Source organism: Ovis aries, chromosome 11 (genome assembly GCF_016772045.2).
Source record: "Ovis aries strain OAR_USU_Benz2616 breed Rambouillet chromosome 11, ARS-UI_Ramb_v3.0, whole genome shotgun sequence".
Lineage (NCBI taxonomy): Eukaryota > Metazoa > Chordata > Mammalia > Artiodactyla > Bovidae > Ovis > Ovis aries.
In genome coordinates, this window is record NC_056064.1 from 20,995,346 (window position 1) to 21,012,885 (window position 17,540).

Here is a 17,540-nt window from a genome sequence, read left to right on the forward strand (position 1 = left end):
GACTGAACCAAATAAATCTTGTAGGATACTACATGTAAGGAGACCAGTACACGTTCCATCACTGATGATGCTGCCTGCCGATAATGCGTTCACTGACGGCTGCCAGCTAAGATCTGATGTCAGCGCTGCTCCTGCTTATCGCACAACACTAGGCAAAGAATATAACCTTTCCACCCTCAGTCTGACATCTGCTACGTGTAGATAATAAATGAGTGTTCATGTGAATTCATTAATGTTTTCAAGTCCTAGGGAAGTGAGTTATTAGTGAGTCACAGTAACTGACTTCGTGCCATTTCAGTCTCTTCATCAGTGCTGAATGAAGTGCAACCAGATGAATCAACATAATAGTTGAACAAGGTCCTAAAACAATGATCATTTTCATTGTGCCATGAAGGTGAAGTAAAGACAGTTTAAAGCAGACAGTACTATGCTGGTATACTTCACAGGCACAACTTCGAGAGAGAGTTTTCATTGATGAAACTTTAACAATACTTATAGAATACCTACTATGCACAATAAGCATTCTGGAATGGACAGAATCCAGATTTTATGATCGAGGTTTGTAAAACCTAGTTTGAACTATGGCTTGCAAAGGCAGTTACCCTACTAAAAGTGATATGTAGTCAACTTAAGTCATTCTCTAACTTCAGCCTGATTCTGTGGGTAATCTGCAATAATCAGAAAACTATGCTGGGGATCAGATGTTGTTCAGTGGCTAAGTCACGTCCAACTCTGTGCGACCTCATGGACTGTAGCAGGCCAGGCTCCAGATGAGATCAATACAGTTTACAATACCTCATGAAATGTAGTTAGATAGTTCTAAGTTTGAGATGATCTGGCTGACTCTCTAGGATTTATAACACTACTTTGTCTTAACGTTATCAACAGCCAGGATATGTTAGGTCTTTGTATGTGGGGGATAAAGGTCCAGTGGCAGTACCAATACCAGCTGTCACAGGGAAAAGACCATAAAAAAACGTGAAAAACCCACAAAAACAACGACATTCCTTAGTGAAGAAGACTTACTTAAGGTTCCAGGGTACAGCATTTATCTACTTTGATAGATATGCTTTGAGGGGAGATTATTGCACATACACATATACCAGACTATTTATACATACACTCATTTCAAGTCACTTATTTGCCTTCCCAAACTATTTGGCTGAGTTAGGCCAAACAGATAAAGAAAAAATAATTGGCACTATCTCAGCTGCGCTGAAGAGCCAAATTTACTCTAAAAACTTTTCACCTGAATCACCAAAGGCTGTAGAAAGACAAATACCTACGTACATTGGAATCACTAAAGATTTCTGAGTCTTCACATTCACAGCAAAGTAACGCTGCGGATTCACTGTCTTCCAGGTGAGAGCTCTGTAACACAAACGAGATTATTTCAGAGATCCAGATACTGGGGCCACAGCATGAGGAGAAAGACCAGCAGAAATCACTGTGTTGCTGTTAGCTCATAGGTGAGAAGCTGATTCTGATTAGTAACGGCTGTTTTGGAGAGAATAAAGCCAACAAGATGATTGGTTAGGAAAAGTGAGGCATGTTGGATTAGCCGAAGCATTTTCTGTGGTTTCCAACTGGGCCATGGGATGTCCTTTTTCTGTAAAGATGTTGCTACTGACCCTTCAGAGTATGTACTCTGGACTTCTTCCAGAACAGGGTAAGTTTGTGTTCACTTGTCCTCATATTCAAAGATATGTATAAGATGACTGTTTAGAGACAGGCTTTAGAATGTAACAGAGCACACGATTAGGGGTTCGAATCACTAGCCTAGCCAGCCTCATTAGCCCTCTGCTAACAACTGTTTACAAGGAGAGCCAAAAAACATGCCCTAGCCAAGTCCTACTGATACATGCCAGGAAACAATTTAAAACCTTTCTTCCACTCTCCAATCTCTTTTTCAAAATCTGTCTAGAAGACAGATAAGAAAAATGCGACAAAGGGGTGAAACAATTAGCTGGTAACACAAGAGAATTTTTCCCTTATGACTCAAAGGAGCACACACACAAAAGCTCCAATTGTGACCCATTAAGTTCCTTCTAATATTTGCTGTTTGGGTAACAGCTGCTGGAAACTTGAGTTATCCCTACATAGAGACGTATACACTTTTGTCATCAAAACTTCACACTACTATATGATGCACCAATCTCACTTCTGTGTACAAATCCAAAAGAATAGAAATCAGGGTCTTGAAGAGATGTCTGCATCTTATTTTAAATGTTCTTACCACAAAACAAACAATAAAACCCCTAGGAGCCTAAGGAAACTTTTGAGGTTAATAGATATTTTTATTACCTTGATTATCCATTGATGGTTTTCATGGATGTAGGCACATGTCCAAACTCATCAAACTGGATATGTTAACTATGTCGAGTTTTTTATCAATCAGATCTCAATAAGTCTATTAAACAAAAAAACTGTCACTATCTGTGGCTGAAACTTAATCATACACAACTACTTTATGGCTATCTTGGTTGACTGATATTTTGTATTTTCAAAGCTGAGACTGTTTTGACTCAGAATACCTGCAGAGATGAGTTTTAGAGTGCAGATAAACAGAGTAAAGTTCAGAGTTCCTACTTCTGGTAACTGCCTTCTCCTGTTTTATTTCCTTCTTATCTTTTCCTACCCTGATCTTTTGCCTACTTTTGGGTTTTGTCCTTACAACCAAGTCTCATATTCCATTTCTCCTCTCTTCCTCTTTCAGAAAGTAAACAAACAATTAAATATGTAAAATCACTTTTAGGTCTTGCAAATGCAAAGTCTCTTTCTTACTGCTTTGCATTTTGGAGGAGGAAAAAATAAGAATATTTATTCTCCTTTGTCTTAAAAAAATCAGTCTACAAAATATGCAACTACTTCTGAAAGTCATATTAGAAAAGCTAATGCATTAATAAATAACAAACAAAATATCTGAAGGAAAAAGGCAGAAATCAAAGCTGCTTTCAATTCTCCCAAATTCCTTATATCACAACAGATGATATCAAGCATATCAAACATGGTTTGTCACTGTCAAGAGAGAAAAGTACACATTCAGTTCGGTTCAGTTCAGTCGTTCAGTCGAGTCCAGCTCTTTGTGACCCCATGAATCGCAGCACGCCAGGCCTCCCTGTCCATCACCAACTCCCAGAGTTCACCCAAAATCATGTGCATCGAGTCGGTGATGCCATCCAGCATCTCATCCTCTGTCGTCCCCTTCTCCTCCTGCCCCCAGTCCCTCCCAGCATCAGGGTCTTTTCCAATGAGTCAGCTCTTCGCATGAGGTGGCCAAAGTACTGGAGTTTCAGCCTCAGCATCAGTTCTTTCAGTGAACACCCAGGACTGGTCTCCTTTAGGATGGACTGGTTGGATCTCCTTGCAGTCCAAGGGACTCTCAAGAGTCTTCTCCAGCACCACAGTTGAATAGCATCAATTCTTCGGTGCTCAGCTTTCTTCACAGTCCAACTCTCACATCCATACATGACCACTGGAAAAACCATAGCCTTTAATCCTAATTACACTAGTTGACGATTTTTAGGTTTTTATTCTTGTATATATTGCAGCATGGTTACATGAGCTCTTCCAAAATGACCTTTTAAGAAAGAGGTTCTTTTATATGAAATGGACTATTGGCCATTAAAAAACTGAATTTCTGCCATTTGTAACTACATGGATAGACCTGGAGTGTATTATGTTTAGTAAAATAAGTCAGACAGAGAAAGACAAATATTGCATATAACAAAACAGAAACAGACTCACAGATATAGAAAACAAACTAGAAGATACCAGTAGAGAGAGGGAGGGGAGGGGCCAGATAGGAGTATGGGATTAAGAGATACAAACTACCATATATAAAGCAGATAAGAAACAAGGATATATTGCACAGCACAGGGAAATATAGTCAGCACTGTGTAACAACTTTAAAGGAGTATGAGCTATAAAAGTATTAAATCACTATGCTGTACATCTGACACTAATATTGTAAATCAATAAATTTCTACATTAAAAAAGTAAGAGGTCCTATAATGACATCTGCATTCCTAAAGTTATTTTAAGACTTTCCTACATACTTATTAATTGAAATTCAATTAACTGCTTATGACAATTGATAGGAGAAACTCCTACCTATTGAGGTATGTGGAAGTCATTCTGGCTTGTACATGATTTAACTGGAATTTTATGCTAACTAAACAGCCTGTTCGTGGCCTATCAAACATACATTGTACATCTGCTTTAATCATTTAAAAAAAAAATAAGGTGCACTGACCAGAAGTACAGAATGTCCATGTTAAAAATAAAGATTAAGTGCCTTCCTTCCAATGCTGGTACTCCCTTGATGATAAGAGTTCCTTCCCAGAAGCCAAGGCCATACTGACTGGCTGTATACATGCTGATTTGTTTTTGTTTTTTTAAATCTTGAAGAAATGTGTCTCTGACTTGTCTAATTTTCCTTGTTCTGACAAGGTATAAACCTATGCTGAAACCCATGCTCCTCCGGAGTGGTTCCTCACAGTTCTCTTCGAGGCTGTCTTTTGGGCTATAGCCCTCAGTTTGGCTGAAATCAAACTTTTTAATTCCTATTATAGCCTATTTATTACTTCCACTGACAATATAAAGAGTTTATTCTAAGAATGAATGTTTAGGAACTCTATTAATATAATTTAACATATAGTTAAAAAAAATAAGAAAAAAATGCATGATTATCTAAATAGTAAAAGACATTTGATAAAATTAAAGGTCATTTTTGGCTTCAAATATTTTTAGTAAGCTAGGAATGAAAGATGTTTCCTTAAACTCAGTCCCCAGGTGAGTTTAGTTTACATCTAGTACTTCTCAGGTGGGTAGGCCCTTGCCTCAACCTAAAAGTAGGCCCTTCTCAGGTGATCTTGCCTGAATTTCATGGTGTAGAAAGTCCTGCAGTGTTTCTTCTAACATGACAACAGCGACTGTGCTGAGTTTGTAGTGCAGGCATCAATTTTCTTCTCCCTTCTTTTTTGTCTTTCCTTCCTATCTTCCTTTTTATAATATTCCTTTGGTCATTTTTAGTAGGGATTTTGAAGACAATAGAGTCAAACTGTTAATAATATTCTTGCATTGAAAGTATCAAGCCCAAATCTTAACTGAGTTTATATCCTGATTCTGTCACTTACTAGTCACGTGATGTTGAACACATTAATTAATCTCTCTAAGCTCAATTTCCTCATCCATAAAAATGGGCACAACAATAGCATCTATCTAATAGGGTCACTGGAAAAATTGTATGAGAGATGATATAAGAAAAACATAATTTAGCTACTCATGTTGGTAATACTACTGCTGCCAATAATAATACATATAATTAAAGTAATAATAATCTCCCTGAAAGTAAAACACTTACACATTTGGGCTAAGTTCTCTTTCAAAGGAACTTCTGCCATCGAGGGAAATTTTGTTTCTACAAAATTTTAAGTGTTTTACTTCTAAATCCAGACAAATTGGCATTCCCTACATAACCTTCAAGTATTGAACTCACAATGGGTATTCATTACCACTTATTGTACCCCTACTAAGAACTAATAAGCACTTTACTTGGTTCTAGATTAGCTATAGTAAAACTCCAAACAAAAGGGAAAGATAACTGAACAGGTTCCAAAAATAGTTTTTAGCTTATATGGAGATGCAAAAAACAAAAAGATAAGGATATGGCTCCGTGGAAATATAGCCCTTTGGCCAAGTATCATTTGGAGAAAAACAAGGGCTAACACTGCAGGTAAGGAAAACACATTCATATATACAAGAAATTTCAATTTGGAACAGCTTCTGAGCAACAATTACAGTAATAAAATGTTGCAATCTTTATATGGAATGTATGATGCAAAGTCTCATGTACTAAGGAGGATGTTTTGAAGCCTGTTAACTTTTGCAGTTACCTAACAACTGGCAAGCAGAAGTCTTAAGAAATAACCCCACAAGAGCCCAAACCTGTTTGTACTGTTGTCTCTTATATTCTATTTTTGTCACAGGTTATGTGATTTTAAGAAGCAGAAAACATTTATGATTATTATATTTTTACCTTTCCTTTTTTCCTTCTTTTCTCCTCCCAACTTTTTAAGGGGCTCTAATTAAGTGAATAAATTGCAGTTGTTCTTAAAGAACTAGAGACTTTGAAAATATACTTTCAGACAGCAAAAAATAAAACACATGTGTGCCCTAAAACCTGATGACCACTTGGGGGCTAAGAGCTTTTCACATTTAAAGGTCAGGATAAGAAATAGGTCTTACTTATCCTGACACTGATGTTAACTAGATTGAACAAAGCAATCCTGTAGCCTAAAGATGCGGTGGCTCAGTCACCTGCAATGTCTGAGCCACCTGCAAAGCCTGCCTGCTGTGCAGAGGATGCAAGAGACGTGGGTTTGATCCCTGGGTCGGGAAGATCCCCTGGAGGAGGGCATGGCAACCCACTCCAGGATTCTTGCCTGGGAAATCCCATGGACAGAGAAGCCTGGCAGGCTCCCGTCCATGGGGTTGCAAAGAGTCAGACATGACTGAAGTGGCTGAGCATGCACACACTCACAGAGGACCCAGCTGAGAAAACCTTCTCTGCAGTCCCTAACCCCAACTTACACATTTAAAACCATTCTTTTTTCTCCTTTTAAAAAATTGCATTCCCATGATTTATTTATTTTAGGAGTTTGCACCTTTTCACTCTTTCACCCATTTTGCCCACTCCCTGCTTCTGGCAACTATCAATCTGTTCTCTGTATCTAAGAACTAAGTAAAAACATTATTTTAGTATGTACATGGTAAACAAGATTCCGAAGCTGTTGGAGAATATTTGTTTTCTTCCCATCACTGTCCCCCACACCTCCTAGTTCTCTACAACCCCATTCCCAGAAGTATTCACTACACTAGTTTCTTGGGTATCTTTTCAGAGATACACTGTACACAAACCTGTTACATGTGTACATATCCTTTCTCTAAAGCACACAATGGAAACACACTGCATCTATTTTTCTGTTATTGCCTTTTAAACTTACCTTTGTTTAAAATGTTTAAAACTGTGGTAAAATAAAATTTATCATCTTGAACGTTTTTAAGTGTAGAGTTCACCAGTGTTAAGTATATTCACATTGTTGTTCAACCAATCTCTGGTACTTTTTCATCCTGCAAAACTAAAACTCTATACCCACTAAAAAAAATTACTCATTTCCCCCTCCCATAGCCCCTGGCATCCACTATTCTACTTCTTGTTTTTATGACTTTGATTACTCTAGATATCTCTTATAAGTAGAATCATACAGTGTGTGTCTTCTGAGGCTGGCTTGTTTACACTTAACATATCTCCAAGGTTCATCCATGTTGTAGCAGGCATTAGAATTACCTTCCCTTTTAAAGCTGAATAATATTCCATTGTATGTATATGCCACATCTTGTTTATCCACTCATCCATCAAAGGACATTTACTTCAAGATTTTGATGGCTCCATGATATTCCATTGTATATTAATAGATGTTTCATAATTTAGTTCATCAATCTACTATTGTTAGATTCAGGTGACTTGTATTTATTTTCTCATTTGCTATATTATCACAAACTTGATGGCTTAAACAACACAAATTTATTCTCTTATAATTGCAGGGGTCAGGAGTCCGAAAATCAGAGTGATGGCCAACCCATGATCCTTCTATAGACTCTAAGGTAGTGTTATGGACTGAAGTGTGTCCCCCCACCCCACCCCCCAATTTATACATTGAAGTCCTAATCCTGAGTATCTCATAATGTGACTGTATCTGGAGAAGAGGTAATTAAATTAAAATGAGGTTATTAGGGTGGGCTGTCACGCAGTATGACTGGCATCCTTAGAAGAAAATCAGGACACAGGTACACACAGAGGAAAGATCATCCGCAGACAGAGAAGACAGATCTACAAGCCAAGGAGAGAAGCCTCAGAAAAAAAATCAGTCCTGCTAACACCTTGATCTCTGACTCCCAGCTTCAGAACTGAGAGAAAATACATTCCTGTTGTTAAGCCACACTTGTTAGTTATGGCAGCCCTAGGAGAAGGCAATGGCATTCCACTCTAGCACTCTGGCCCGGAAAATCCCAAGGACAGAGGAGCCTGGTGGGCCACAGTCTATGGGGTTGCTAAGAGTTGGACACGACTGAGCGACTTTACTTTCACTTTTCACTTTCCTGTATTGGAGAAGGAAATGGCAACCCACTCCAGTGTTCTTGCCTGGAGAATCCCAGGAACGGGAGAGCCTGGTGGGCTGCCGTCTATGGGGTCGCACAGAGTCGGACACGACTGTAGCGACTTAGCAGCAGCAGCAAACTAATACAGACAGAACACGCTTCCTTGTCTCTTCCAGTGTCCAGAAGCAATCTGAATTTTTTGACTTGTGGTCCCTTTTCTCCATCTTTCAAGTTAGCAAAAGCAGGTTGAGTATTTCTCAGATCACATCAGTCCAGCCTCTTCTCTGACTCCCTCTTTCACTTATTAATTATCCTTATGTTGACACTGTCCCCTACTCTGATAACCCAGGATAATCTGCCTATTTTAAAGTCATCTGATTAACAACCTGAATTCCATCCAACTCTAATTTCCCCTCTTTACCATGTAACATAATATATTCACAGGTTCACAGATGACAACTCTTTTGGGGGAGCACATTTTTCTTTTGCCTATCACAGAATCTTCTTTTCTGCAACTTTTATTGGGTTTTAGAATTTTTACTGTGTTTTAGAATTTAATATTCACATCAGAATAGTGGGAAACACAAAATTAAGTGACCAAGCAACACTATCTACTGCACTGGTAAAAAACTTCATTTGGTTTGGGGAGTTCCCTGGTGGTCCAGTGGTTAAGGGGGCTTCCTTGATAGCTCAGTTGGTAAAGAATCCGCCTGCAATGCAGGAGACCCTGGTTTGATTTCTGGGTTGTGAAGATCCGCTGTGAAGGGATAGGGTATGCACTCTAGTATTCTTGGGCTTCCCTGGTGGCTCAGCTGGTAAAGAAACCACCTGTAGTGCAGGAGATCTGGGTTTGATCCCTGGGTTGGTAAGTTCCCCTGGAGAAGGGAGAGGCTACCCTCTCCAGTATTCTGGCCTGGAGAATGCCATGGACTGTATAGTCCATGGGGTCACAAAGAGTTGAACACGGCTGAGCGACTTTCACTTTCATTTCCAGTGGTTAAGACTCTGTGCTTCCATTGTCAAGGGCACAGGTTTGATGCCTGGTGGGGGAATTTATCCTATATGCCACTCAGGTACAGCCAAAAAAAACAGCCAGGTTTTTTTTTTTTTTTAAGTATATAGCCCATGTAGTTCAATAAAAGCTATTAAAAAACAAAAGTTCAGTTTTCCAAGTCGTGCAGAAAAACCCAAATGAACTTTCTAGCCAACCCAATATTTTGCACTTAAAAGAGGATCTTAAAAACTTAGCAGCAACAGTAGAATATTTGAAATTTTTTTTTCTGGATGAGGAATTGGATTTGATCCAACCACAGTATTTTACACAGGCCTCTTTATAATCAATGTACACATTTGCAAGATAATTGCCTAGTATTAAGGATATAATCCATGGCCAGTAATAATTAGACTGAGTCAACTTGACAACTGGAGTGAACTGGTGGTTCCTTCTTCTAAGTATCCATAGTTCCCTGCACATACATTTTCTAACCCTTACCTCACTCTACTGTAATTATTTCTATACATACTGCTTCTCTCTCGCTAGAAGGGGGATCTTCTCAAGTTGTATCTCTAGAGCCTGGCACAGGATAACATTCAATAAATGTTCAATGAATGAGTAAGTGACTTAGCATTATTCATCACAATTCTTCTTTGTTGCCAATAGCAATAATACAAATTAAGATGAGCTAAAATCTTTGTGTATAGTTCTGGTTAAGACACCAATAGTCTTCACAACCCTAAACACATGATGTTTGTTCTTTAATTAGTCATAGTAGTAACAGCTCTTACTGAAGAGCCAACTGTTACATGAGACACTGCCTTCCTTGGGCTCCAAGTCAACATGGAGTCTTTAAGCCAAAAGAGCATCTCCATTTCTCAGAGCTACTTAGCAGGTTGGCTTGTCAGTGGCTGAGACTGTCCAAGGATTCATGCCACAGGACTCCCTAACTCCGGCTTGCAGTTAGTCCATTTCATCTGTAAAGGTACTGCGGCTCTCTACACTCTTTGCATCTAATTTACAGCCCTTTATACTAAACATCACAAGCTCATTTTGCTATCACTTCTCCTTTCAGAAATAATCTCTCAACCTAAATTTTTGCCATCCTTCAAAGCACCACTCAAATCCCAGAATTTCAGGAAGCTTCAAAATGATGACTTCAGCCTCACTTCTCTCCCTCTCCTCTGAGCCTTCATGGGCTTGGTAGGGGTTAGCACACTACAGCCCATTTTAACATGACCAGTAAGTTAAGAATGGTTTTCACATTTTTAAATGGTTGTTTTGTTTCGTTTAGAGAAGAGGTGAAGAAGAATATGCAACACAGACCATTTAAGGCTGGCAAAACCTAAACTTTTACTGTCAGGCTTTTAGCAGAAAAAGTTTGTGGATCCCTGGCCTAGAGCACACAATCCAATTTAGCCTGATGATAAACTGGGGCTTCCCTGGTGGCTCAGCAGTAAAGAACCCACCTGCAACTGCAGGTAACACTAGTTCAATTCCTATGTCTGGAAGATCCCCTGGAGCAGGAAGTGGCAACCCACTCCAGTATTTTTGCCTGGGAAATCCTACAGACAGAGGAGCCTGGCAGTCCATGGGGTCACCAAAGAGCTGGACATGACTTATCAACTAAACAATAACAATAATGATAAATTGCCTAGAACTGTCTCTAATCTTTGTATGGATCATAGTTTTATCTCCCTGTAATTTTATTGAGATATAACTGACATATAACATTAGTTTAAGGAATACAACATAATGACTTGACATATGGATATTCTGTAGATCTAGGTTTTGCTTTTAATTCTCTGAATATTCACTTATGATAGTATTTCAGACCCTCTGCAAATGCCACGTGACTTGTACCAGCAAATTCGCACCCTCACACAGAGATAATTTGAATATATTTTTTTAAAGCCCACCAAATCCTGTGATCTCCACAAAGTTTGGTTTCTTTTATATTTTTTTCCTGATATGACCATCTGTCCTACAAGAAGATGTTTCTGAAATAGAAAAATCTCTATTTTACAAAAAGCAGTAATTCTCAAAGTGTGGTGCCCAGACCACCAGGCAATGCCTCACTTGTGAACTGGTTAGGCTCCATTCTAGACCTACCAAATTAGGAAATTTGGGGTTAGGACCCAGAAATGTGCTTTTTAACAAGCCCTCCAAGTGATTCTGATACACATGAAATATATGTTAAAGTCTGAGAGCCAGTGAAATAAGTATTTGCATCTGTAGATAGCACTTAAATCACTGCTTTAGGTCCAGAATGATGGAATCGTACCACTCCAAAACTAACTCTTGATAGTAAAACCAACAAAAGGAAAGTGGTAAGTAAGGAAAGTGGACAGTGAGACATAAACAGTTATTCATACGCACAGGTTATTCAACTTACTACCTGTATTCAATGAATGCCTATATGAGGTAACTAAGCTTAGGTACTATGATGGATTATGAAAAGCAATCACCCACAGAAGTAAGAAGAAATTAATAACAAGTAGCAAGTTCATAAACACAGATAAAAGCAAAGAAGCTGGGGGCTGGGGGTAGATACTCAACCTTTGCTGCAAGCCCACAGAAAGAATGAGAGTTGCAGCTGCATTTCAGAACTTCAAGACTGGAATCTCAAGATACAAAAGAAAACTTCTGGATTTATGTCTCTAGTTGCTAGTTAAGTGACTCAAAAATTGGTGTGTAATCTATAGAGACTAGTGTGTCTCGATTTAGGCAAACCAAATATTCTATTATTTCCCATTTTTGGTTAGGCTTCTGCTACTGACAAATTAGCTGCTTATTCTCCTCCTGTTCTGCGTAGGAGTTAAAAAAAAAAACACAAAACCCAATTCTGACAACTTCATGAGCTGACAGCAGGCTAACAAAACAAGGAGGTACAGAAAGCTTAACTCCACATCTGCCGAAAGCATACAATTCTTGTCGACCCCCAATTATTTGTAAATCATCCTGCATATTATCTTACAGCCTCTAACACCTCAAAATTCTAATTTTTTATTTCTCTCCTCAGACCAATGTATGAGCGCTCTCTGTGGTTTAAATACAATTATTAATCACACCAATCCCTCCCCCCGCTACACACACACTTAAAATTTTTTGTGTGTAGCTTAATCTGAAACCTGGGCTATGACAGTGAATTGGGTTTTAGAGATGCTAATGTGTATACCATGTAATATGACCACTGCAAGCTTCTGCAGAGTGTGCATAGAGGTGAAGCTCTTTATTCCTTTGGGGAACGCAGGTTTGAAGAGCAAAGACAAAGCTATTTCAGAGAAAGTAGGGGAATTCAGGAAACAAGAGGAATTTGAAGACAAGAAGACACTGAGTAAGAAAGGAGAGAAAAGCCTCCTTGGACAATTGTCTGGGGATGTGTGCCAGGAAAGAAAGATTGCTGTTACCGAGACAGAGTCCTGAGACATTACCAAGTCAGGTTTCAGATGATTGTGAAAAGAACAGTTTTTACTGAGAACCAAGGTTTAGACCTATTTCCCAGTAAGTAAAGAGCTTGATTCCTTCTGCAATAAATAAGAGAACTAAAAGATTTAGCTCTAGTACTGGAGGAAGAATCTAGGTTGATAGCAAGGAAGGCTAGTGATACCTAACAGGCTGAACTGGGAGTAAAATAAGCCATGATTTGTAATTAATTTCCTATATAGCATTCTGGCCACAAGAGCTTCACAATGCACAAAGGGAATTTTTGCATTCTGATTGATAAACTGGACTATGATGAGAGAAGCTGCCCAGAAGCTGAAAGGTTGTACACTTCAGGTTATCATCTTCTGAAGAAATTTTCTCTAGATAAATAGTTACACCAACAGTTCAAACTATCCAAGGGGAACATCACCTGAATATCATCTTGGAGCGCTTCTTTCTTGATCCAAACTCTCAACATATGCTAAAATAAATCACTTTCAGCTTCAGGTATGGCAAAGGTAGGGCTTACCTGTCACGATACTTGTATTCAAAAAGCTGTTTAAAGGCAGTTCAGTTCAGCTCAGTCGCTCAGTCATGTCTGACTCTTTGTGACCCCATGGATTGCAGCACGCCAGGCTTCCCTGTCCATCACCAACTCCTGCAGCTTGCTCAAAACTCATGTCCATTTAAAGGCAAGAGAAGACCAATTACGGAATCTGTCCTAATCTTTTTCTCTTCCGTCACCCACATTTCAGCAGCTGACATCATAGTGAGATTGCCAAAGTCCTTGGGGAAAACTCATATAGATCAGAGATAAAGTGATCATATCAAATCTTGTTTCCACCAGAGAATTCTGAGAAGGGTCCCTATCACATACTAGTCATGGGCCTGTGGAGTCCTCCCCACTCCTCTCAGTGAGGAGAAAAGACTTTTTAGCCCCTCTCATCCAGCATCATAAAAAATAATCTGGAAAAATGGGACTTTGTGGAGGGCCAATAGCAGCTCAGAGCTGACTACAAGTTGAGCAATGAAAGGAAACAAGCAGAGAGATGAGAGTGGAAATGTCTCAGAGATTCCAGACATAAAACAGCAATGCTCCAGAGCCAGAAGAGAAGCTGGAGGGAAGAACCCATCAAAGAAAGATGGCATGTCTCTGAGTTCAGTTTCCACTTTAGAAAAAGAATTTTGGAAATCAATTCAGAAATTGCTTCATGAGCCAGAGATTTCAGGGCAATGGTCAATACCCAGGGCGTCTTATCTCCTAAACCACAATTGGAAGACATCTTAAGAGGCACTGTGAGAAACTCCCCAAAGCTAAAGTGATCCAGGGGATCCAATAACAAAGGAGTGTCTCCTACAATCAGTTATGTTGGTTACCCTGAATCCAAGCCAGTGTGTTAGCTGCTCAGTCGTATCTGACTCTTGTGACTCTATGGACTGCAGCCCACCAGGCTCCTCTGTCCATGGGATTTCCCAGGCAAGAATATTGGAGCGGGCTGCTATTCCCTTCTCCGGGGGATCTTTCTGACCCAGGGATCAAACCTGGACTTCCTGCATTGCAGGCAGGTTCTCTGCCATCTGAGCCACCAGGGAAGCCCAAACAAGCCAACCATGCCTTAAAGAGGAGACTGCTGGTTAGTCAAAGCTCACATCTGAGGTAGGGCTCCACCACCAGCCACAGAGCTATCATCCCCTTGCAGTAGTCCTCAATCCAGATGAGTTGGCTTCTAAGGTCTCATCTCCAGAGCGTTTCCACTGGGATCACAGCAGTTTTCCAGGTGCATCTCCAGAGCGTTTCCACTGGGATCACAGCAGTTTTCCAGGTGCTGTGTGTCCTTATGGAGGCCAGAGGGAAACACCTTGGGTCCTTAAGCTTCAGGCCAAAGGGAAGAGCCAGGACATGGATTTTGCCCCAACTGACAGAAGCAAGGATACTAGAGACTCAAAAGAGGAGAATATCAAGGATGAATGCAGGATTGGGGAACTCACAAGGCAAGAGTTACTCTGCCTAGGCCAGGGGGTTAGAGACCCTTGTGAATAAAACCCTCCAGTTACTTTCTCAGAAGGGAGTTTCTCTGAAAAGACACTTGCAGGGAAGGATGAGTTGCTTTTGACAGTGGCTTTTTCTTAAGAGTAGAGGCAAAGTGCAGGGAGGGTCCCCCATAGAAATCAAAGTCCACATCAACCTCTGCACAGAGCCCAGGCCCAGTTGAAACTGCAGCCCTTTATCTATCCCTGGGCAGCAGGAACAGGTACTAAAGCACCAGAATGTATGATAGTCATTATCTTGATCCTAGAGAAAACCTGGAGCTTATGCATGGACTTCTTGCATGGGACATGTCAGCACAAGAAGACCTCCAGGCCCATGCAGGGACCCTAAGCAAACCAAACTGACAAGTGCCATGTCTTATACATCAGTCAGGTTCTGACAGCTGTCTGAGCCTGGTCTGGACTGGCAGAAATAGGGATATTCCAGCATAAAATCCTCTCCTAGGAGAAAAATTTCTCTAAAAAAACATTAATTCCATGTAAAGAAATATCTTAGTTCTCATGTTAACATATCCTCTAAAGATGATGGAATCTGTTTCTCATAACCAAGGAAATTATTTTCAATATACTAGTTTCTTCTAACTGGGGAAACAAAAGTAAACAAACAAGCAAAAACTTGAGAAGGCTTAGACTGGGGGGTTATCCTAGGCCCATTTTGTTATTTTCACTATTCCTGCTCTCTAGATGGAGAACATTGGTATTCTTGATTGGTATTTAAACCAATCTTAGAAAATTATTGTTTATTGTATTGCATATTAGAAAATTATTGTTTAAAATACAGTAATTTACTATCATCCCTTTGCCACAACAAAATAATCCCATTAGAAAGGGCACCAGCCCATCAAGAAATGCAATGGAATCTTACACCCTCCAGAAACTTTACATCATTTTCTGTAAGTCCTCAAATCAATGTTAATTAGCTCATATGGATGTCAAAGGTATGTGGTTAAAAAGATTCAAAGTAAAAAATCACCCTACTATAGCGTTACATTCCCATTGGGAGTTACAAAACAAAAACCTCTACTAAGTAAAACCCAAATTTTAAGGTCCCACTTAAGTAGAAATCAGACTAGAAAATATAACTGAATATAACTTCTTCCGATTAAAAGTTTCTAATTTCAAATTACTGAAGCAACGCCCTTCCTTCTCTAATGCTTGAATAACTACAAATTGAAATAAATGGATAGACCGCTCTCATGTTCTGAAGTTAATTGTCTGCTTAAAAGATAAGAAACATTTTCATATTTTGATAAAAATGCAAAATAAAAGGTCACTTGTGGTTCATAAAAGTCCCTTCTCTGAGGACTGTTCATAATTTACATCTAGCCTAGTAACACCACTCAGTATACCCAGCTACCTCAATTCGGAACAATAAATGAAGAAACTTTAAAATTTTCTTACTGAAACAGTTACACAGGTTTCTGTGTATGTTGTAGCATTAGAGTTTGAGTGACAGATTTCCTTAGACAATTATTTCCTACTTACTCCTAAATCCATGTTGTTCCTTAGTTGCGAAGCTGTATACAATTCTTTTGCGACCCCATGGACTGTAGCCTGCCAGGATCCTCTGTCCATGGGATTTTCTAGGCAAGAATACTGGAGTGGGTTGCAATTCCCTTCTCCAGGGGCTCGTTCTGATCCAGGGATTGTACCTACATCTTCTGCTTGGCAGGCAGATTCTCTACCGCTGAACTACCAGAGAAGCCCTTCTTAACTCTATGTGGGGCCTCATAAATTTGCCATTTCCAGCACTACAGAATCTTGAGAAGGAAGTAAGCAAGTACTTCCTTTGAAATTCTGAAAGTTTTGGTGTGTCTAGGGGGAAAGTATAGTTACTTTCTGTCCCACTTGGCCAAAGGGCAGCTGGGAATCTCATGTTCTCCCTGCAAGCCCCTTGGCAACAAATCACAGTGGGTAAATCTCCCCAAAACACAGTAATAAACCAGCTTCAACTCTTTTTTTTTTTCCAAACTGCAGGCTGAGAGAATCATGAACAGCTTGTGAAACCAATTCAGTGATTTGCAGCAACATAGCTTTTTTTTTTTAACTGGAATAGCATAGAAAATATCAGAGTACATTGGATGAAAGAAGACAAAGAACTGTTTCATGAAACTTCTGTTTTAGATATGCATGCAAGAACACCTACAAAAGCATACCAGGTCATAATGTAAAATGTGTTTCTTACTGCGGATCTCAGTCATAAGAATTTGAAAGCTACTGCTCTAGTCTACAAGTTTCATGAGGAAAAAGATCAAGTGTACCTAATTCCCTCATTCTATATACCCAACAACTACACATAGGGCCTGGTATTTATAACAAGCACTCAATAAATATTTGTTGGCTGACTCTTCAATATGCATTCTTATATTATTAACATTGTGGTCCATAAATCAAAATTTGCATTGAATACAAGTAATTAGATAATACTTTTTAAGGGGGCACTAACAAAAATAACATTTGATTAGCAAATTTAACAATTTCTCCCTTACCTGCCCTCTGACTGATGTGCTAAACAAATGGTAGATCCCAGAAGGAAAGAGAGAAGGCAAGATCGTGCTTGGGAACTGACAAACTAAATGATTACCCTGAGGATATATTAGACCAACATGGGTTTATGATCTTCCTATATACATATTCTGACATAATATGCACAGGCTTGTACAACAAGAAAAACACAGAATTTAGAATCAGAAGACATAATGACACCTAAAGAGTAAATGACCTTAGGCAAATGGTTTTCACTTCTCTGAGCCTAATTTCATCAACTGGGAAAACAAGTTGTGACAACTATAAATGGTTACCAAAATATAGGTGTAACTTCTAGAAGAATATATAGGAGAAAATCCTTACCACACTGGGTTAGGCAAAGATTTAATGATGCAAAAAGCACAAATTATAAAAGAAAAAA

The 17,540-nt window shown here is 39.3% G+C and overlaps 1 protein-coding gene and 1 long non-coding RNA gene across 4 annotated transcripts in view; one reads left to right on the forward strand and one right to left on the reverse strand.

Annotated features, from left to right (window-relative positions):
* SSH2 (slingshot protein phosphatase 2) overlaps positions 1–17,540 on the reverse strand; it is a 243,783-nt gene that overhangs the window by 178,592 nt on the left and 47,651 nt on the right. For 2 of the 3 annotated variants that reach the window (XM_042255463.2, XM_012185423.5), the window contains exon 2: positions 1,291–1,371. The exons of the other annotated variant lie outside the window; for it this stretch is intronic. In XM_042255463.2, coding sequence (XP_042111397.1) covers positions 1,291–1,371 — 81 coding nt within the window. The remainder of the gene's footprint in view (positions 1–1,290; positions 1,372–17,540) is intronic. 3 annotated transcript variants of the gene reach the window in all.
* LOC121820566 (uncharacterized) lies at positions 1,539–16,985 on the forward strand. The gene is made up of 3 exons (XR_006061111.2): positions 1,539–1,669; positions 7,609–7,668; positions 16,610–16,985. It is a non-coding gene; the product is annotated as an uncharacterized LOC121820566 (long non-coding RNA).